This window comes from Vicugna pacos, chromosome 15 (genome assembly GCF_048564905.1).
Source record: "Vicugna pacos chromosome 15, VicPac4, whole genome shotgun sequence".
NCBI lineage: Eukaryota > Metazoa > Chordata > Mammalia > Artiodactyla > Camelidae > Vicugna > Vicugna pacos.
In genome coordinates this window covers 60,579,690-60,601,625 of record NC_133001.1, presented here as the reverse complement: position 1 = coordinate 60,601,625, position 21,936 = coordinate 60,579,690, and the positions used below count along the sequence as shown (strand labels likewise).

Sequence of the window (21,936 nt, the reverse complement as noted above, 5' to 3'; positions counted from 1 at the left end):
ATGCTCACACACAAACACACTTTCCTTGCTACACCTCGTGTTCCTAAGACAGATGCTTCTTTTGGACTTTCCACTGGGGACACACCTCCCCGTGGTTCACACGTCGTGTGTCTTCTCTGGATTTATCTCCCAAAGCTGACGGGAGGGAGAACAGACCAGGTCGGTGCCTTTGCCCCCGACAACGGCTTGCCATTTGAGGTCAGGGTTCTGTCGGCACAATCAGTAGCGGCACGAGGTCCCGTGAGCCTTTTTCTGCTGAGTCAGAGGCTCTTCCCGAACCACGGGGAGCGCCCGCGGCCAGAGCCCCTTCCTTCCGGCTTCTCTAGGGTCCTTGCTGGGGAGTCACCCCCCCGGGACTTTCCAAACACATCGCTCACACTCAGTAGCCTGGAACCGGTCAAGTCCGCGCCCATGAGCACCCCTTGTGCTGAGAAGGCGCCCTGCTGACGTGCGGACCTCCCGGGACTTGGACCTCATGGGTTTGAGGACCCCGGGGTTCATGGCTGTACTTGAGTCACCTGGCAGGTTGGGAAGGGCACCGGCCTGGAGGTCAAGATGGGTTTTGTTTTGCTTAAAACTGAGCCCCAGGAGAGAGCCCTGAACAGAGTCTGAGGACCTGACTCCCAGCACGGAGGACATTAAATGAATTATGGTTCAAAACCCTCCGAGGCCATGCAATAGTTTTGCTTCGGTTTTGTCTTAGTGAAATTTATCGCCTCCTGTTAACCATGTTCGTGTGATGCCAGTCTGGGTGGCTCTGTATGAATAAAACCTGGATTCTGGTCCCACGCGATCCCTTCTCTGGTGGTGCCGTTTGAGCAAATTAACACTTGATTCCTGGTTTCTTATCTAGAAAATAGGAAAGCTGGCATGGCTAATCTAAAGTCGTTTTTTAACCCTAAAATGTCTATGTAACTTTGAATTTACTGAAGGGCTTGAATTAGGTTTTTGGAAGGAAATATTGCAGAGGAGCCTCGCTGTGGAGGGTTAAGAAAGAATTAGATTGTTCCCCATCTTCTCTAAACACTAGACACTTTGCCTGCATCGTAGGAGGTTAGTTCCATGGTGTTGCACCCTGTTTAAAAAAAAGGATTTTTTCTCACTTTGAACAATTAATTGCTGATCTTGGTGTGTAGCAAGAATAATATCTGAATAAATATGAAAAATAAAGATGCTCGACAGCCACTGAGACTGGCAAACAAAAGCAGAAGCGAACAGAGTCAGGAGGACAATGCAGAGGCCTGGGCGTAGAGTTTCAGGCTGTCGCGTCTGCTGCGTAACGTGACTGTAATTCTGCTTCTTTCTGGGGTGCAGAGCAACCTGACGGTAACGCTGAGACCACAGGAGCAGATTTAGAATTGCCCCAGCAGAACCAGGACACGTGTTCACCCTACGAAAATAGCAAGAACCTGTTTTCCAAAATGAACTTCCTGAAAACCTGAATTAAAGGGAGACACGGCTCCTTAATCACCAAATTTAAAAGAAGCCTAAATAGCTCGCGTTTTTTAGCTTTTCCTGTGACAAGGAACAGACCAGTTGTACAGTCATTATCTCGTAGATGCTAAACGAATTATTTTGACTCATTCGGGTGAAACAAAGTAAAAGGACTTTTCTATAGAAATGAATCAGAAAAGATAAATGAAAATATGCTCTTTTATTTTAATGGTTAGATCCCCTTGATTCAATATAGTCAGGTACGTGTTCACTAAATTACAACAGACACTTCTTGGATTATGTAATAAGCCATAAAAGGTAAGATCAGCTTCCCTTGAAACTGTGAGCTGCATATACCTAAAAAAGGCTGGTAAAGCTGCCAGTGTTTCCAGTGATAGCTAAGCAGTGACGTATTTCTTTGCTAATTAACGTAGGCAGACTTCAGTCACATACGGAATTTCATCAACTTCACATCCAATGTTTAGACGATTCAGATTATTGACAATTTGTGCGTCGACCCCTTGGCCAGGAAAGGAGCCCCCAGTTGGCTCCTCAGCGTCTAACTCTTGTCGAGGGCTGTGCCCAGCCCTGTGTCAACCAGACCCGGGAGGGGAAACAGCAAACCCAACGCCGGCCCAGCCCCGGGGGGGAGGCGGCCTGACTGGGGTGGGGGGCGGTGGGGAGACCAGCACGCTCGGTCCTGCTCTGGGCGATGTGGTTCTGGGGTCCCAGCTGGCACCCGGGTCTCCAGAGAAAGAGTGACTCTCAGGCTAAGCTGGAATCGACGGTACCTCTGTCCCCGAAGGGCTCGCACGGGGACAGCACAGGCTGCGCTGTGCTAGAGAGCCCGGCTTCCCCGCTTCAGCCAGAACTCATGCCCTCAGCTCTCCGCTCAGCCGGACCGTCTGTGATGCGACTCTGTGTTCCTGTCTGTCTGTCTATCAGCATCTCTCTGCCTGCCATTAATCTACACTTTTACGTCTGTGGGGGTTACAGCCGTCTTAAGTTCCCTCAAGTCAGGTCCCAGTGCGTCATTCTTCCCTCGTGGCGTCTGAACTGCAGTGCGTGACCAAGTAGTTCATGAAGAGAGAGAGGACGGGGCGACGTGGCAGCACTGGAATGTGCGATTTTAAAAATGAAGGGAGATGCCAGCAGAGTTTTCCCCATTGCAGACAAAAGAATTACTGTGTCCCCACCCCCGCCCCCCCAGGACCCCAGGCTGCAGGCCCTGTCTGCCGGGGTTCTCAGCAGGGGGGGCCTGTCTGGGGGCCCAGGGCCTCGCACGGCGCTGCTGGGGGCCTGTGGGGGCTGCTTGCTTCCCGCCGCTTACTTTCCTCCTGGGCCGTGATGATTCTGTGTCCCCACCGGCCGCACCGACGCAGGGGCAGGAGGAGGAGCTCGGTGTGGTTCCTGGTGACAGATGGCGCATCAAAGCACAGTTTTGAGCTGCTGCCTCGAAAACTTGCAGCAATTTAGAGTTGAAACAGTTTTCTATGTTTTCTAAAAATTCTGGCTCCAGGCTTTGACAGTCGTCAGTAAAACCGAGGCCTCCCAGCCGGCCGACCTGATGCCCCCGTCAGCACGCCCTACTGCGTGCCCCTTCCGCTGCTCGTGCAGACACGCACAGTGACAGAGGGAGGACGACACCCCTTCCTTCAGGGAGCAGGCACCAGGCCCCTCGGCCAGTCCTGCGCCGCGGGGCAGATGGCGGGGCGTGCAGCCTCGCCCTCGAAGAGCGTGGGGTGTGATGCGGATGCGGGGCAGATGGCGGGGCACACAGCCTCGCCCTCAGAGAGCGTGGGGTGTGACGCGGACCCAGAGGGGAGCAGAGTCCCAGAAGAGTGTACCCAGAAGGGTGCTGAGACGATCTGGCATTGTGCGATGCCAGCACCCGCGTGCAGACCGCTGCTCCTGCGCCCAGAACAGGCGTGTGCCTGGCTGTCAGTCCTGTTCTGAGGGTGAGGACGGGGACACAGGGCTCCGAGTAACTCTGGCTCCACGTCCAGAGTCCCTGCCCCAGTGTCACCCAGTGGCCCCCGGCCCACCGCTAAGAAGGCAGCCCTACCAGCAAATAGCATAATGGGGTGGATATTGTCCCAAACCACAGGGCAGCTCATTGGCTCTGATGAATTTGAACTAAGGAAAAAGTATCCAAACACCGGCCCCTCAAAGACGTTCAGAAGGATGATCACAGGCACCAGCTTAAAATAACCAAGGCATCTTCCTTAACACCACACACCCAGGCTTCACGGACCGGAGGCTGACTTCTGAGCAAACCCGCTTTTTACTGTGTGTGTTTGCAGCTCCGTATGTTCCTTCACTGTGTGTGTTTTCACTCAGTGTATCTGCAGTTCATTGGTTTTGGTAACCGTACCCAGAACGAGTCCTGTGTTACGTAAGTTGTACAAATCATCGCGCTCGTACAGCAGTGAGCTGGGATTCAGTAATCACGCCTTGAATTCATTTAGAAATATCAAGGGTCTGCTAGACTTGCAGAGAGAAAATGAAGTTCTCCTTATGCAGAATATACAAAGAACTCTTAAAACTCAAAGGGTAAGAACACAAACAACGCGGCTACAACGGAGCAGGGGTTAACAAGGGAAACTGAGCGCGTCTTACGACTTACAGCCGTATCACCGCTCGTGTTAGAAAGTGTATCTGTGTGACCCAACCAGACAAAAAGGGGGAGAGTCAGTCGATCCGAGGTGCTCTAGGTAATCCGTGTGGTCAGCTTCAAGGCCACTAGACGCTCAGGGGGTCAGCTGCATCGGCGTGCTTTCCAGAGCCCTGACTCCCCCGACCTTGGGCCTGCCAGTGCTGTGGGAGGGGCTCCCGAGGCTCAGCGTCAGATTCTCGGAATTCCCACGGGAGCTAATCACAGAAAACGGAGACCAGCGACGTTACACGGCTCCGAGACACGTATGAAATGACTTTCTTGTCTGCTCACAGTAGACAGCCTGTTTTAGCACTGGAACCTCACCACGGTGGCGTGGTTCCTACGTCCTCGGGAGACGCTGGCTAGGCCCAGAGGGAACGGGCAGGCTCACGAGCCAGGGAACCAGCGGGCCACTCTGCAAGGCTCCTGCGTCTAGGCCGGCCTGACGCCCTAGCTCCCGGCTTCAGCACCCAGGCCCAGCAGCGTGGTGCCCGCTGGGCTGTGGCCGCCACTCTCCGTAAACAGGAGACGTGATTTCTGCTTGTCCGTTGCTAGGAACACTGTTTGTGAAAATGGCATTTCTGTAAAATGTCCCCTGGCGCCCTGACCCAGGCAGCCTCTCACCAGGCAGAGGCGGGACCGGCGAAGATGGGAAGGAGGCGACCTAGCTCGAGCCCGCGGCTGCCGCTGCCGGGAGGGCTCTCCTGCGAGCTCCCGGGCCTCCGACCCCGAGGGCACGCCCGCCTTCAGACGTTTCGGTCCATAAAGCGGTCGGCATGTCTGTGATGACGTACTCCTCGTTTTGTTTAAACGTGCAGCATGTTTTAATGTTCACCGTGCAGGATTTTTGTTGTTGTTAACGTAGCAAAATGCGGAAACGGGAAAATTAAAACGAAATTCCTCTTCCCACCACCTGCGAGCGCATCACGTCAGAACCTCGGGGAAGCCAACTTCAGTTCACGCGCTGGATTCCATGCTTCTGTCTTCATTAACTTTTAAGGTCGTGTTCTGATCGCTGCAGTTTGCATTTTGTGTCTCCAGGTTTGGAAGGCTCAATGCCCAGTATTATGTTCACTGTTGTTAGGAAGCTGAACTATGAAGGAACGACCGCTTCGCCCGTGTGTGTTAACTAACGTTCACACAGGTGTGGAGATTACATTTAGGCCTTTCTGCAACTGTGTAGACAAATCTGAAATACTAACCCCTAAGAGAGTGTAAGGAAATACTATGTTTTAAAAAACACGCAGAAGGGAGGGTGTAGCTCGTGGCAGGGCGCCGGCTTTCCCTGCACAGGCTCCTGCGTTCAATCCTCTGTGCAGCCATTAAAAAAATAAATAAGTAGATAACAAAATCTAATTACCTCCTCCGAAAAAAGAAAATAATAAATAAGTAAAAAAGTAAAAAAATAAATATGGAAGGCACAGTTCTGACGGAGCGGAGAAGCCCGGCACGGGCCAAGACTGAGGCCACGCGGGAGCTCACGCGCGGAGCCTGGCCCCTCGCAGAGCTGTGGGCGAGCGACCCCAGACGTGGCACATTTGTGCTGTGTCTGCTTGGTGCCAGTCGGACATTGGCCGAGCCAGCCCTCCCGGTGTCCGGTCTGCGGACACGAGCGTGCTGGACACGGTCCCCCCACCCCGACCCTGCGCTCCTGCTGAGATCTGGCGGTTAACGTGCAGCTTTTCCCCTGCAGGTTGTGCACATGGGATGGGCCAGCGAGAGGCTGGACGGGGCCGGCTCCTCTCAGACCTTCAGACCCAAGTTCCTGGCCCTGAAGGGCTCGTCCTTCCGCGTCTTCGTGGCTCCTCCTGAAAGCACGCCCTGGAGGGCCCGGGAGGTGCTGACCGGCCTTCCTGTAAGAGCAGCGAAGACCAGCTCCGCTGTTCGGCCGAGGCCAGAGCAGGCACGGCCGTGGTGCCCTCCTCCAACCCCAAGGCAGGAAGGGGTCTGCGGGGCCCGCTGGCTTTTCTTAAAGTCCTAAACTAACCCACCGTGCTCGTCCTTCAGCTCGAACAGCCATCAGGACACTGGGATGTCCTCGTGCTTACAGGGCCAGCTGGCTTGAGGTGGGGGTGCCGGAGCTTGGTTGTCTTAGAGCACCAGTTATACGGCTGAAGAGTCCGGACAGCAAACAAGACAGAAGGGCGCCCTCTCCTCATTCTGATTTAATGGGCAAAGAACGGAACTTAAAAAGCTGTTTCCCCTCAGCTCTTCCAAGTTTTATCAGAAGAGCCGAACAGTCCAATCTTGTTGGGCCCTAATAGAAATTTAATGCTGCGCACTACAGTTTGCAATTTACTTTCCAATTCCCACCTGCACCATTTTCCCAAAATCGGCTGCATATAATGTGGATGCCTGGCCTATAAGTTCGTCAGTGAACTTTCTGTGAGTCTGAACGTCAGAACCACAGACAAAACCTGACGGCTTCGGGAAACCTAACAATCTGTCTGCAGCCCCCTCAGTGTCGTGACCTTTCTGCCATTGAAGTGGATAGAGGGGCTCCTTCCTTTGAGGCCGAGTGCTGGTCCCTGTGTGCAGGCGGCCGTTCTCGCTGTCCCATCGCCCATCAGCGGGCCATGCGACTGCCTCCCAGCCGTGGCCGGCTGCGTGCTGCTGTCCTGAACGGGGGTGCAGGTATCTGCAGGCCCAGGTCCCGTTTCTTTGGGATAAATAGGCAGGAGTGGAATTGCCGGATCACAGCGTGGCTCAGTTTTTATTTCTCTGAGGAGCTGCTGCCCCTTTCACGTTCCCCCCAGCAGCGCAGAGGGGCTCCCTCTCCTCCCCTCCTCGCCGGCATCTGCCAGCCCTGACGTGGGAGGGCTGAGGGCCTTCGGGGCAAATACCGTCGGTTTCACCAGTGTCTCATCTTCAGCCCATCAAGTTGTAGCCATTACATTTACACAGCTTTTTGAATGGCAGTCATACCTCAATAAGTCGGTTTAAAAACCTGAAAATAATAAAGGTCAAATCAAGTTTCGCCCTCAGACATCTAGACACGAATGCGTGTCTTCTTTTCATTGGTAATGAGCTGTTCTTTAGCGAGTGTTTTATTTTTGAATAACTGTGGGTTTACAGGAAAGCTGGGCCGTGGTAGGGTTTCTCCATGCCCTCCCTCCAGGTTCCCCCAGTGTCGACCCTGTAACTGACTGGTCTGATCGCTGAAACTGAACGGTTAAGGGAGGTCCAGCTCTGGTGACTAAGCCACAGGCTCCATCAGACCCCATCGGCCTCTCCACCGAGCCCTTTTCCATCCCAGGCCCCAGGCCCGGGCTCCCCTGGGGACCCCTGTTTTCCATAAACCAAAGCTGTGAGTTACGGGTGCTGGAGAGTTCGCGCCACAGCTGCACAATCACCGAATTCTCCCCAGATGCAGTGATGTTCTTCAGTTGCTCTTGACACTTGTTCCTAGGTGTACTTTGATATGAAGGAAACACTAAGATAACTGCAGGTAACCCTGCCGGCCTCAATGCGGGTGGAGAAGCGGGTGGGGCGGGGGGAGGCTGAGGACCTGGGAAGGGGCCACGACAGTCAGGCTCGGGCCGAGGTGCCTCCCACTCCCTGCGACTAAGGGAGAACCAGCCTCCCCGAGGTCAGCCCCTTCCCCCCGAGCAGGGTCCCCACCCCCAGAACCGGGGGATGTGCCTAGATGTCCCAGGACCCAGGTCTGAAAGTCCTTCTTAATTAAGACTCTCAAGGTTTGGGTCTCCCCACGCACAGCGTTCTAAAGCACGAGGGACGCTTTAAGTACGTGATCACAGTGCTCTACCTGTTCCAGTAGCGGACGGTTTAATCTACTTCCCGGGGCCAATTTCAATTTCATGGACAGAAATTCTGCTCTGGGGGTGCAGGGGCTCCCTGACCAGCAGGTGGAGAAGGTCGCTTCCTATCAGCGCCAGGCTTTGCTTGTTTGTTGGGAAATTCCGTGGCCGGTTTTCTTGGCGGCAGTAGCGTCAGAACAGCACATCGTGGGACTGAATCCCTGACCTCAGCTGTTGGGATTGTCCCGAAGCACGTCTCCTTCCATGTAAATAGCAAATAGCGTGCTCAGGGGTTTGGCATCCTCCCAGATCGCTGCTCTGGGGGTGAGGCCTGCTGCGGCCTGGGCCCCTCCGTGTGCAGCCCCTTGGGGCCGGGTCCCCAGGCAGAGCACAGGACACCGCGCCTCCCCGATCCGCTTCCGAGCCCAGTGGGCAGCCCTCAGGCCCTCCTCCTCCCTCTCCCTGGGTTTGGCTACAACGCCTTCTAAATCACAGGTGTTTTCGGAGAATGTGGGGTGCACTGCGGCTTTTCACGGACACCTCGTGCCCCCCCAATCCTGAACCGAGCTGGGGAAGGCACTCATCTGAGCTAAGAGATGGAAAGGGCTGGGCGGGGTTCAGGCTCTCCCTGAGAGCCCGGCTGCTCCGCCCAGTGAGGTGAGCTGGCCCAGTTCTGCACCTGGTGACCCCGTGCTGGGCCTGCGGCCGCACTAGAGCTACAGGAAATCCCTGCTCCGTCCCCACAACCAGTCTGCTCCCTGAGAGATGTCACTTTCTTTGCCCAGAATCCTAGCAGAGCTGCCTCGCTCCCTTACAGCTGGTCATTAATGTCCCACACGAGCCGATGGCCACCACCGGTCATCAGAGCCCTGTGTCGCTAATGCTCCAGAAACCAGGTTCTGGGCATTTGGGGGTCAGGCAGCGTGTCCTCCCTTCTGTGGGGCCCATTCAGAGGGCGTCTGCAGAGAGCAGGTGCTTCGCAGGAGTGCTTGTCTGTCTGTCTGTCCGCCACCCTGTCTCTGTCTCCACCCACTCTTCTCTCTGACCAGGGTGCCCTCCCTCCCTGGTTTCTGGTTTCTCCGAGACGGGGCTGCGTGTTTGCTGTAGGAAGGACTGCGCGACCCTGTGGTAATGACATACCTGCCGCCTCACCATCCCCTGTAACTGGCGCCTCGCTCTTGCCCGGCGAAGGCACCTCCTGGCAGGCGCTCCTTTCATTAGCTGCCATTTGGAACAGTTTCTGCGGGAGACACTTCCCCCCTCCCCGCCCTCCAGCTGAGCAGCAGCAGCATCGTTTGGTAATTACGGCTCCATCGACATCGAGAAGAGTGAGTGGGTGTGTCTGCTCCGTGCGGTTGCTTGTGCAGGAAAAGCAAGACCCCGGATGGGCCCAGAGGCCGGTTCAGGGCGCCGCCCTGGAAGCCTGAATCAGCCCCACGCCCACACCAACGGCACCGGATTCAGGGGCCCGACGCTGCTGCCGACGTCACATCCGCCCAGCACTCCTGCCGGCAGCCCAGACCTCAGGTCACTGGAACATGGAGTTCATTCTCCTGGAGAAAGTGCTTCGTTTCACAGCTCGATTTTTTTGAGTGTAAACATGAGCTCACCGATCACATCAGAAGAGCACCGCACATCCTCTGCGGCCCAGGAGCACAGCGGGGCCTGTGTGCGCGCTGATGCCCGGACACGGACGCTCGGTGTGGGCTGTCATGGCTGCGGGAGGAGGAGCTGGCAGGGGCCCGCCGCCGCCGCCGCTGCCGCTGACCGGGACGGGCCTGCGGGCGGAGAGCAGCCGTCAGTGCTGGTGATCCTGAATGAGGACCACCTAGAGACACCAGGAGGAGGCCTCCCCGGAGACTGAGACGGGCCTGCTCCCGGGCAGCCATGGGGTCTGTCTCGCGGTATGAACTTTGGCAGCCTCAGCATAGAAGGTCTCCGATTCCACAGCGCCAGCTCAGCCTGCGTGTTCGTGTCGCTGGATTCTTCAGGCTTACAGGATGGAGGAGCTGCCTGTTCCTCCTGGGTCCACATCACTTCCGTCTTCCAGGGCACTCGGCACTAGTGAGGCACAGGAAGAAGCGCAGGGACGAAGGCAGGAGCGTCATGAACGGTCAGCCCGAAATCCAGACTCATTCACCTGATGTGTTTGTCCACCTCCTAACGGCTTCATGTAGCTTTTCCGTCTGGTCATCTGAACTGTTGTTGCTAAATGTCACCTACAAGTGAGACCAAGTCAGGGCCTGCTTGAGAGGTGCTGTGAGACTGGGGATGACTTTGGGGGAGCTCCTCTGTATTGGTAAAGCGCTACAGATCCAATTTGCTTATTTTCCGCTGGTCCGGGGGCTCCTTTAATGTTGTGTCCAACTTTGATTCCTTCACATCTAGCGTCAGACCTAAGATGCAGAAGACATCCTTGGTGGTCGGTTGTATAATCTCTAAAGTAAATATTGAGCATGTAAATAAACATGTAGCGCATCTGTTCATATAAATACGTGATGATGAGTGTCGTAGCTTTGGGGTGGAGCTGCGTGATTTGGAAATGCCATCCAGTGCCCCCTGAGGAGGAGACGGCTGACCCTGAGCAACAGTGGGAACCCTGGCCCTCCACCCGGTGGGGGCCCAGCAGGACTCGGTGGCGGCGGCCCCCTGGCGTGGTTCCCCTGTGCCTGCAGTTCTGCACCCAGGGCCCGACCGCCCTTAGGCCACGTAGCATTTTCTACACGTACTTACTATAGAAAGCAGTCCACGTGGCAGTGGGGCCTCGCAGTTCAACCCCACGCTGTTCCAAGGTCGACTGCACAGAGGAAAAATCAACCCTTCAGATTGTTTTTTGGTGGGTGGAGGCAGCAAGCCAACAAGTCTCAAAGCGTTTAGCGGCTGAACCTCAAAAGGCGCTGAGCAAACTCTGCAGGAAGCAGACGACGCGGCGTCTTCCCGGGCTTTGCAGTTGAAAGGAAAAGGCGGGGTGAGGCCACGTGTGGGAGGCACCTCCACGTGCAGGTCTCTGCGTGGACGTGCACTTTCCGCTCCTGTGGGCAGACACCAAGGAGCGGGACCGCCGGATCGGACGGTGGGAGCGTGCTTAGGTTGGTGAGCAACTGCCTCCCGAGGGGCTGCGCCACCCGCCTTCCCCGCAGCAGGGCGCGTTCCCGCTGCGCCGCGGCCTCGCCAGCCTTCTGTGCGGCCAGGTGGGGCTTCAGCCACTCGAACAGCCGTGTGGCTGTGGCGCCTTGTCTTAATCTTCCTCCCCTGACGACGCAGGACACGGAGCACGCTTCATGTGATTATTGGCCGTCGTCTGTCTCCTCTGGTGAGGAGACGTTGCAGTAATTCTTGTCTTGTTCCTCTGTAGTTAAGACTTTCCCCACTCTGGCTTCAGTTGGGGTTTTTTTAATCTTTAATTTTACATAATTGAAAATGATATGCCAAGATGTGGTGTTTTTTTTTGCGTTTATCTTTCTCACCACCTGGACATGAGGCACGGGTTAGAATATCAGCTGTAAATGGTCCCTCAGTGCCGTGCTGGGGGGGGGACAGGGGACAAGCTGCCTGTGGTCCTGAGACCAGGTCTCAGCCTCTTAGTGAAGCCTCTGCTTCTGGACGGTGGATGTCACACGTGTTTCTCAGTTTCTTCTCCCCGCTTAGGGTGGAACAGGACGGCTGGAGGGGGCTGGAATTGAGAGCTTCCCCTCCCCAGGCCAGTTAGGCTGTGAAAACCCCAGCAGGTGAGGCTCCGGCTCACGGGTTCCCCTGGGGAGAACAGGATGCTCTGGGGAGTCCAGAGTGACCCCCTTACCCTCCCCCTGCCGGAGACTCAGGGGGTTCTTCCCCAGTGTTTTCCATGAGAACCTGGATGAGCTGGAGGCGAACCTCACAGTGTTGCGCGGGTCACCCAGTGACTGGGCCCCCTGGAGTTTTTAGCTCAGACTTGTCCACTCTGAGCCTCCAGCAATTCCCTGATTACAGGGCAGGGTTTCTGGCCCCGGCGCTGGTTCCTGCCTTGTTTCTGCTCAGGAGTCCCTGCTCCAGAAACAGGAGATGCCCCGTGTTGGTCTGCTGCCCCCGGGCGTGGGCGGTGGTTTGCCCTGCATCCTCCCTTGTCCTGCAGATCCAGAAGGAGTTGTTGAATCGTCCATCCGTCAGCTTCAACCTGCTTGTTATGTGGGAGGGTGATGTTCAGCTCCTCACACGCAGACCCAGAACTACGATCATTTTTCTAAATAGAAAGAAAAAGCAAATGTTGCCATTATATCATGGCGTTATGCTGGTTTAAAACCAAAGGTTTTAAATCACATTCATGTACTGTCTGAACTAACAGAAGCATGTTTTCAAATGGGGACTGAAGGATGTTATAAGGCAGTGGAAATGTTTACTCTGCAAAATATGAGGCAGGGAGGCTCCATGGAAAAGTTGTAAGTTAATGGTTGGAAGCTTTGGGCTCCACACGGAATCCTTCCGTTTCCTGGCTGTGGGTCCCTGGCTGTGGGTCCCAGGCCCCTCACTCACCATCTGTTCAGCACTTTCCTCCATTTTATGGTGGGACAATAAATGCCAGCTGAAACACGCCTGGCTCACGCCGAACACGAGGGACTTTATTTACACATTTATAAGTGAGTTTACTCTTAATATTCAGCAACCTTATTGTCAAAGCAATAATGAAATATGGTGAGTGAATTTATTTACTCCTAAATATTTACATGTGTTTTTGTCTGACCTTGGATTTGATATCCCAGAGCTGGAGGCAAGTTGCCAATAACAAATTCTGCTTTGCCCAAATCAAAAGCAACTTTATGTTAAGTTTTTAATATTGACATTTACTTATTTGTTTTGTTGACATGAAGTGTGAGGCTGTGGATCTGAGGCGCCCTGTTAATTACTCACAGGGCATCTCACCGCTGTCCCTGCAGGCGGGCGGGTGAGGCTGGCGTGCTCTGCGAAGGTGGAGGCTGGGTCACTGGGGAGGGTCTCAAGGTTGTCATGCCCGTCTGAGCTCAGACAACACACACAGCTCTCCTGGGAGAGGAGGAGGGTCTCTGGTCCGTTTCTCTTTGGAATGAGAGCGAATGGCTCCAGGGCGTGAGTTTCCCAGTGCCCCTGTGATTTGTTCTCAGACCCCATCTTGGTCAGCACGCACTCACCCCTGTCCCAGGGGCAGCGGTCTTCCCTGACCACATTCATGCAGCCTGTTTCTAGCACTTCGCGTCAGAATGTTTAAATGAATTTTTAAAAGGCCCAGAGATTTGGTGGCAAATAATTGAGGAGAAATTACAGAGAAAGTCCTGTCTTCAGGACAGTTTCTGAGCTCCTCACGATGAGGGAGAGGGATGGTGCTGAAGGAAAGAGCAAACAGAAGCGGGAGGGATGGGGCAGGAAGGGAGCAACGTGGGGCTGAGAGGGCAGGGTCTGAGCGCCTCCTGAAGAGCAGCAGCCAGCGGCGGCGGTGCGGCCCCGTCTGCCCCGTGCGCTGAGCGACGCTGGGAAAGCTGGGTTAAACCAGGGTGCTGTGCTGTCCCTCCTCGGTGTGAGCAGTTATCTCTGATTTGCAAACTGGAATCTGGGAAATAATGTTTCAGCTACTCATGTTTCTAAACACCATTAAAATGTGTTAAATAACACTTATGGAATCAATTTTACAGCATCTTATAGCTATAAATTTAGCAGTTGCCTATGAATATGAAAGAAATATTAGAAGCAGTTTTAAGGATGTCACTTAGGCAAGTGTATTCTATTGTCACAAAAAGTGTTTACTGGGAAAGAAATATTGTAAGTGAAGATCTGTAGACTGAACACATATTAGACGTTATGTATTGGGGAGGGTGTAGCTCGGTGGTGGAGCGTGTGCTTAGCGTGCACAAGGTCCTAGGTTCAATCCCCAGTGCCTCCAGTAAATGAATAACCTAATCTCCCCCTAACAAGAAATAAAATAAAATGTTAAAAAAAACAGACCCAGCATGTATCTAACTTAGAATATTTCCCCTGGGGCTATGTGAGCGTTCCACAATATTAAAATATGCCGAGTTATTACACCTTGTCTAAAATTTCTGCTCTATTTCAAGTCAGATGTGGTCAGATAAAAAAATCAACTACCATTTGGAGAAAGTATTCATAGTACTGTTGCCAAACTCAGGCCTGCCTGCTCGCCGCTCGGAAATCGGTACTCGGGAGGCAAGCGCTGGTAGGAAGGACGGCGGCTCGAATCACAAAAGCCAGCAGCCTGGGAGAAGGTGGACTCACGTCCGCAAACGCGTCTCCGAGGTTTTGAAGGGGAGAGGGGACGTGGTCTCAGTTACCCGTGGAGGTGGGGGTCGGGCTCGTGGCCACGCCCCCACATGCCGGCTCGCGGACGCCTCGTGCTTTTTCTGGATGCTGCCCATTCATGCAGTCTGTTTGCGAGATGACTGAGGGGGAGGCTGGGGAGGCGATCTGCCGTCTGTGAGCCGCCTCCTCTCCGTCTCTGCTGCTCTGATCTGTGGACAGACCAGCAGGTTAGGCAAGGGGCCGTGTGAGCAGAAGTCCTGAAGTGCGTCTGGGCCGGAGACGATGGAGGCGGGACGCCTGGTTCAAGGTTGGCGACAGTGCAGCTGAGGTGACAAGGCAGAGGGGCCTCCTGCTGAGAGCTCCGTCCTGCCGAAAGCTGCTTACGTGTGCCCGCTTGTCCGACACCATCCCGTCTCCACGGGATTGGGCCGGGGTCATCTTCCGTGACTTCCTGCTGCTGACGCCGGGCGCCATGCTCCCAGGGGGAGGACGTCTGCCTGGGCCTGCAGCCTCTCCCTGCTGACAGTTGTAGGTGCCCGCTTACACCCCCAGGCAGAGCAAGCTACACGTTCTGACGCCCACGGAGATGTGGGTTATTATGAGCGTTAGTCCCACTCTCTCGAGGCCAGTTCTTGGACTTGTGCTGACCACAGGCTCAGTCCCGCTCAAGGCGGAGCAGCTGACGTCATGGCTGCAGTCCAGTCACCGTGCAGGTGTCCTGCTGGCAGTTACGGTGCCTGTGAAACAACACAGGAAGGTGCCTCAGACACGAGCCTGTGGCTCCGTAGTCATGACCTGCTCGTCTGGGGCTCAGGGAGGCCCGGGACACTTCAGCTCCCTGCAGACAAGATGCAGGGGACGTGGGGGAATTCTGTACTTGGTGGAGGGGTCGGGGGAGGCCCGCAGGGTCCTGCTCGGTTCCATTACTGAGTGCAAGTCCACGTGGCTGACACACAGTGAGGCCAAACAAACCGAAACATCAGTTTGGAGCCGAGAAGCATTTGTCGCAGGGTCAAGCAGGGAGAAGGGGTGACCTGTGCTCAGAAGCCCCGAACTCCCCGCAAACCACCAGGCAGTTATTACAGGCAAAATCGGGGGGGGAGGCCTGCAAGTGTGTGCCCTTCCTCCGACGGGGCTCCTGTGCTCAGCCTGACGTTACCTGCATGCACCTGGAGGGGGCCTTGGCTCCTGCAGAAGGGCCCGGAGACACTGCGCTGTGTGGTAGACGCCACATCAGAAGTCACGACCTTCCTAGCTGAAGTCAGGCAGCCGGCTGCCTGGCCGCACGCCTCCCTGAAGGCCGGGTCCACGCTGGTCCCAGGCCTGTCCTGAACTCCTCGGGGAACGAGGGCTATTTTATCATGAAAGTCCGGTTGCGAAGCCTTCTCCTCCTGACTGGGTCTGCTGCGCCAAGATGGTAGCTGACGGGACCGAGACCTTAATCACACGGTCGCATCCGAGAACTCGGGAGCGTTTCCCAGTCAGCGTCCGCTGCCCAGATCAAGGGCGGACTCCGCCCCGTCTCAGCAGGAAGCAGCCAGAGTGGTCATCGCCCGCTCCTCTGAAAGACCTGGGGAGACTGAAACAGGAGTGGGGGAAGCCAAGCCAGCGCCCGGGGGTCCTCCCAGATATGAATCCTTCCCACATCCCCCGTTTCTTGTTCGTAGGAAGGAGCCTCCCAGACCTTCCGAGTTCCAACGGGCAGATTCCAACAGCTGTTATCAGGGAAGGGAGGGGTGCAGAGACAGGAGGAGTGGTTGAGGAGCAAGGGTGCGGCCTCGGTGCAGGTCCTGGCTCCTCCTCCAGCAACAGACATAGCAGTGTCTCTGAGCTCTTCTGCAGGAACTAAGGCCCCCCCACCCCAGGTGGAGGACGGCAGCTTCAGGCCAAGCACAGGAGCCCTGCAACCCCACCCTGTTCCTCCCCACCAGGCAGTCAGAAGACAGTCACACCCCTGCAGCCCTCACCCCAAATTTTGCCTATAAAAACTCCACAGAACCATTGGGGAGCTCGGGGATTCCTGGGCATGAGCCGCCCCTCCCCTTGCCTGGCTCTGCGCTAACCCTTCCTCTGCTCCAGCGTTTCCGTTTGGCCTCATGGTCCGTGAGGCACGTGGACTGTGCTGGGTGGCACTTGAAACAGTCCCCGTGGCCCAGAGGATGAGATGCAGGACTGACTCCCGCCTCGGATGGCGTCTCCCACCCTGGCAGAGCTGGGCATGGAGACGGGGCCTTTGCTGGGGGAAGGAAACGTGACCACCAGCAAGAAAAGTAAAGCGGAAGGAGCAGCTCAAGCCGCGGGTGTGGCCGCAGCTCGGAGAGCGGGGCCTTCGCTGGTACAGGAGCCGGCAGGGGCCCCGGCAGACGCGCAGCCTCCACCTGCAAACCCGTCACCCTCCCAAAAGCTCTGACCTGAAATTAGTCGTTGATTGAAAGTAAGAGGAATCCAGAGTGAGTTCCTACAGTTACGCCCGCTGTGTACAGTGGGCACGTCCCTGCGTGACCACGTTCCTGTGTCAGAAACGTGTCTGCACACGTCGTCCCCACGCCTGCAGCATGAGGGCGCACAGGTTACGCATGAAGGCCCGCCGCAGTGCCTGGGTCAGTCTTCCAGGCGCCCTACCCCGGGTTTAGAATTTAATGAAGGTAAAGACTCCGTGAGTCGCGCCATTGCTGTAAATGTCTGAGTTCTCACACTGCAAACGGCATCCATCTTTCAGGCGTGCTTAACTTTTTCCCAGTTGTATTGAGGTGTAATTGACCGAGTCATCACGTATTTAACGTGAACAATGTGGTGATTTGATACACGCGTACATTAGCACGTGATTCCCACAGTCAGCTAGTCGGCACCCCCGTCCCCTCGCACGGTCCCTGTTTTGGGTGAGAACCCACGGGGTTTATGTGTCTGCCCTCTGTCCTGACAGGTGAGCATGTTAGACTGGGGCCGAGCGGCAAAAACCTATGACCTCTGTGAGGTGCTATTTAAAGTTCACCAGGTGAGTGTCCTGGCACATTAGACGCTTTCGTCTTAACAGGGTGTCCCTTTGGGCTTAAAGAGTGAGGAGAACGTTGTTCAGCGCCGTCTGCTGAAGCAGTAACATAAGCTGAAAGTCCAGGTCCGTCCTCCCGCCATTCGCCGAAGTGCCACCGAAGAGCACCCGGGGGACCATCTGTCTCTGTCTCGTCACGCAGGCTTCTCGTGATTTCCTCCTGGCTGGTGTTCCCACGTGCTTCCGTGGCTCTTCCTGCGTCTGAGACGTGCGCCTGGGGTTGGGGTGTCGCCACAGGGCCGTCGCACCTTATGTGCGACAAATACACTGTGGAGCCTCTTCTATTAACAGATAGAGACACGCTCCTATGTTTATCCAGCGTATCTTCCCACAAAGATTGAAAAGAATTTGATAAACACACGTGCAGTGAAGTAATTATTAGATCATGAACTTGCCCAGGAGAATGGGTGCAGCGAACGTCCTAAACTCAGCACAGGACCGATAACAATAAACACAATAAAGTCACAAAGTTGGACGTTTTTAGAAAGGAGACTGTGTCCTGTGGGCTGAGTGTCCTGCCGGGTGTCCCTGACAGTGACCTTTCAGAATCTCCCCTTTTCTCACGTCCTTTAACCCTCGATGTTGGTTATTTCACACACGTGAATTTAAAGTTCTTGGTAAGAGTTCATTCATTTTTCAAAAACCGAAATAAATGTGGGGTTATCATAAGGCCCAGCACGTCAGTACAGCATTTTTTAATGATTTGTTTTCATAATCACCATTTCGAAGCAGAGCCATTAATATCTAGCCCAGAAACCCAGCGTGGCAGCTGCGGGGGAGGTTCTCCTCTCCAAAAATTCCTTTTCCAGGTCTTAACATCGTGTGTCTGTATTTCACAGTCACCACGAAACAGATGAGAAAATTGCGTCATCTGGCTTGATCGCGATCGTGACTTGAATTGTAAACGGCCTCTCAGCCTCCACAGGGTGAACAATAAGCACCCCACCCGGCGGTGAGGCGCCGGCGCCACAGTCCGTCCAGCACGGGAACTCTCCGGGTCGTGAAGCTGCGCAGGCGTTTGGCAAAGGGTGTTGATCATAGTCCCTCTCTGTTTATTTTAGTGGCGGCACCAGGATGGAGCCCAGGGCCTCGTGCACACTAAGCACGTGCCCCATCCCTGAGCTGTGCCCGCCCGCCCATGACATCTCCCCCTCGAGGACTGGGGCTCCCGGGGCCGAGCTCCCTGCTCTGTCTGCACCCTGCACTAACCCTGCTCCCCGGGAGTTGACCCTTATTACCTCCATCAGCTGGGAAGTCAAGCACGCAGAGGGGGGTCTCTTCCAGAAGCCTCGCGGGAGGCGGGCCGGCCGCGTCCTGGAAGCTCATCTCAGGGCTGTTCTGTTCACCGTCAGCACAGGTGTGCGGGCGTCTCCCTGGGTGTGGCTTCAGAGACAGCAAGCGGAGCTGTGGGATTGACTAGCACTCGGGGGAGAGAGTGCCTGAGTGATTCTCTGAAGTCCTGCCGCAGCAGAAATTGAACCACCCAAGTTAGATGGACAACGACGGCGCTCGGGCCGCGGCTAACGGGCAGGGATCGAGCCCAGTGCCTCTGGCGCCCAGGGCGGGGCCCCGACCAGCTGGGGGTGGGGGCGTGGACCCCACCCAAGGGGAAAGTAACCTCTCTCGCAGCTTCACGGTGGGGTAAGTCTTGGAAGGTGGAGCTGCCCCAAGTAGGCGAGGCTCCCGCAGGCACAGAGACTGAAGATGCCCAGTTCCCTGGATGCACACCCCGAGGGCAGGGCGGCTCCCAGGCCCGCCTGTGAACGGGGAGGCAGATCCAAGTGTCAAAGGGGCCCCGATGGGGCTGAGGAGGATGAGCTTTCTAACATAAGTGCTCGGGACAGCGGCCAGGCCCGGGGCCGGGAGGGCCTGTGCGCCGTCAGTGAGGCCGCGGGGGCGGGGGGGGTGTCACTCACTCACTGTCTCTGCGGCAGCTCAGGACCTTCGATGGGGTGATTGTCCCCGGTGTCCCCAGTGTCTGAGTCATCGTCGCAGTGTGTTCCTGAGTTACTGGGGCTGCAGGGTCTGGGGAGGGAGCTGTGTGGGTCCTTGCTCTCACTTCTGCGGCATTTACTCCATGTTGTTTTTATGAGGCTAAGCAGTGTGAGTTCCACAGCGCGGCAGCTTCTGTGAAGGCCCTCAGCGCCCCTCATGGGCTTTCTCAGGAGGTCCCAAGGCGCGTTTCACGTCCTCTGTTTGTTCTTGAGCGTGGAGCCCAGGCGTGTCGATTCACAGCAGGACCCCTGGCCCCCGCGCCCGATCGAGTGCGCTCACTCGTCAGCTCGGACTCTACACAGGGCGCTCCCGAGAGTCAGCGGCTGTGTGCGTGGAGACATAGCGATGCTCTTCAGTTAGTGGCGCTGGAAGGACCATCAAAGCCCACTGAGAAGTGAAGACCCACGGTGATCGTGTATTTGAAGAACTCCGTTAAAATCCTGTCACACGTTTATAGAGCTGCGTTTACAGAGAGACCTTGCGTGGAAGGGAATATAAAACACATTAGAGGACAGAGTAGAATTATTTATCTGTTACGTGCCCTGGGCTGCTGCAGTAATTGTTTCACAGGCACAAATAGAAGCAGGAAAAATGCAGATAATTTTCTGAAATAGTCGTTGCTTTTGTTTCCTGGATGATGCCGAGATGGTTTCCGGCTCCGTGGTCCGGGGTGGGGCGAGGCCCTATGAGCGGGTGCTGGCTGGAGAGCGGGTGCCGGCATGTGTGGTGATGATTTTGTGGGGACCAGTAAGCTGCATACTGGACATCAAACCTGAGCGGTCGCTGAGACGCAGCTCTGCTTAACGACCGCGCGTCGTGTAAGCAGGACGCGCGGTTCCATGACGGGCTCCGTGGGCCACACACCTTGTCTGCGCTGTCCTTGACGACCTTTCTCGGACGCCTGGTCTTGTGCGAAACGGAGGCTCAGAGGGAAGCAAAGCACTCAGGGCAGCAGCTGGTAACTGGCGAGGAGGGTTCTCAGAGCTGCTTCTCTTCTGCTGAGATGCGCAGCCCCACCCCCAGCCAGTAGACGGCGGGGCCACCTGCAGACGGGCTCCCCTCCCTGCAAGGGAGCCGCCACCGCAAGCTCAGTCCTTGTGCCGTCGAGGCTGAGAGCTCAGGTCAGGGACACGCCTTTCTCTTCTCGCTTTACGGCCCACAGTCCTGTCAGTCGGTGGTTTCTGTGCATCGCAGTCTGAGGTCAAGGACCCGGGGGCTCCCAGGTCAAGGTGCACCTGTGTGCAGGTTCGTCCCAGGTCGGGGACAGAGCACTGGACACACGACGCCACACCTCGCACACACACACACCCATGGGCAGCAAGTGTCTCTACATGACGCACGAGGATGGACTCCCTGGGTGACGGAGCGGGGAGATGGAGAGAGTGGGGTCCCACAGAGCCGTCCCTCAGCCCCGGGATCCCCCGGGCCCCTGCCCTCGGCAGCAGTCACTGTACGTACCAGCCGGAGCCCAGAAAACAAGCATTTTTCAAATAGAACCGTTTGGCCAACAAGGAAGTTCATGCGGATTCGGGGAATGAACTCCGAGCCCCATATGAGTGGCGGGGGCTGGGCTGGATGGTCCAGGGGATCCGGGTAGCTCGGAATCAGGATGTGAAGACCCAGCCTCTGGGCAGCTCGGATCCACGCAGGGCTGTGGTCACGTCACGTCCATCAGCCATCCAGCCCCCTCCTCCTGCCCTAGAGGCTGTGGGGGCTCTTCGTGTGGGTCTGCACAGAGAGAGGGTGAGCAGGAGATGGAGGATGGCCATGAACCTCGAGGGGAGAGAGAGACAGAGACAGAGAGAAACAGAGACAGAGACAGAGAGACAGAGGGAGAGACGCCAAGGGGTGGGCGCAGGCACGGCCCCGGCTGAGACGCTGACTCATCCGCGGCCCCGGCGGCGGCTCCCCGGGCCCAGAAGCTCTGACGTCGGGCTCCTCCCTGGGTGGGGGTGCGCTCAGCTCAGGGAGAAGAGGGTGGAGACCCTGAGAGGTCAGAGCAGCCAGGACCCCGTTCAGGGCGCCTGTGGTCACAGACACACTGGCCGGTCCACGGTTTCTGCTTCAATTTTTAACCAGAAGCAACAGCTGCTTTCTGCTGTTTTAACCTTTGCTTTGATGCTGTTGCTGAAACTTGTCTCCCGTGTGGTCAGGCCCTCTGGGTTCGCATCCCCAAGTCTGGGAGCCGAGTGTCCCACACGGCCTCCTGAGCGTGCGGCAAGGGGGCCAGTCACTCCGCGGGGGCCCCTCCGGGCGGAGCGGAGTCCTGCCGCCTCACCGTCCCCTGTGACGTAACTGACTTACAAGTATTTCTTTATGGGGCCGTGTCCACAGCAGCCGTGTCCGAGGGTACTGCACTCCTGAGTTAGGAGGCGACTGGATGTGGTCACCTTGGCCCGGGGCCCTCCCCGCTCCCTCGGGTTCCCCCACCACGTCTCCCCACCTGTTTCAGCTCTGGCTTCCGGACGACAGCTGGGCACCGGCTGCCCTCTCCCTGGGCCTTGGGGGCCCTGATGGCCAGGACCACGGGCCCTACTGCTTCAGCATCCTCGGTGGCCACGGCGCAAGCCACGTGTTCAGCGTGGGGCTGGGGAGCGAGCTGGCCGCGTGGGAGAGGTCCTTCCAGAGGGCCGCCTTCCTGGAGGTGCAGAGGGCCGGGGTAAGTGCCACACACTGTTCTCTGCGGAAACCTGCTCGGGGCCTGAAGCACAAATGAGAGCATGTGTGACAATCATTCCGTGAAAATGAACCTCACAGGTTGAGTGTTTCCGTCCAGTCACCAG

General features: G+C 56.2%; 2 protein-coding genes across 2 annotated transcripts in view; one reads left to right on the top strand and one right to left on the bottom strand.

Annotated features, from left to right (window-relative positions):
* SNTG2 (syntrophin gamma 2) overlaps window positions 1-21,936 on the top strand; it is an 82,666-nt gene that overhangs the window by 40,972 nt on the left and 19,758 nt on the right. The window contains 4 exon segments of the mRNA XM_072938294.1: window positions 5,784-5,908; window positions 13,090-13,094; window positions 17,046-17,104; window positions 21,606-21,812. Coding sequence (XP_072794395.1) covers window positions 5,784-5,908; window positions 13,090-13,094; window positions 17,046-17,104; window positions 21,606-21,812 — 396 coding nt within the window.
* LOC140685803 (uncharacterized) overlaps window positions 1,636-21,936 on the bottom strand; it is a 42,386-nt gene continuing 22,085 nt past the window's right edge. Inside the window, exons 3-5 of the mRNA XM_072938274.1 lie at window positions 21,597-21,854; window positions 18,397-20,881; window positions 1,636-12,067 (exon numbers count right to left, since the gene is read on the bottom strand). The gene's annotated coding sequence lies outside the window, so the exon portion shown is untranslated. The remainder of the gene's footprint in view (window positions 12,068-18,396; window positions 20,882-21,596; window positions 21,855-21,936) is intronic.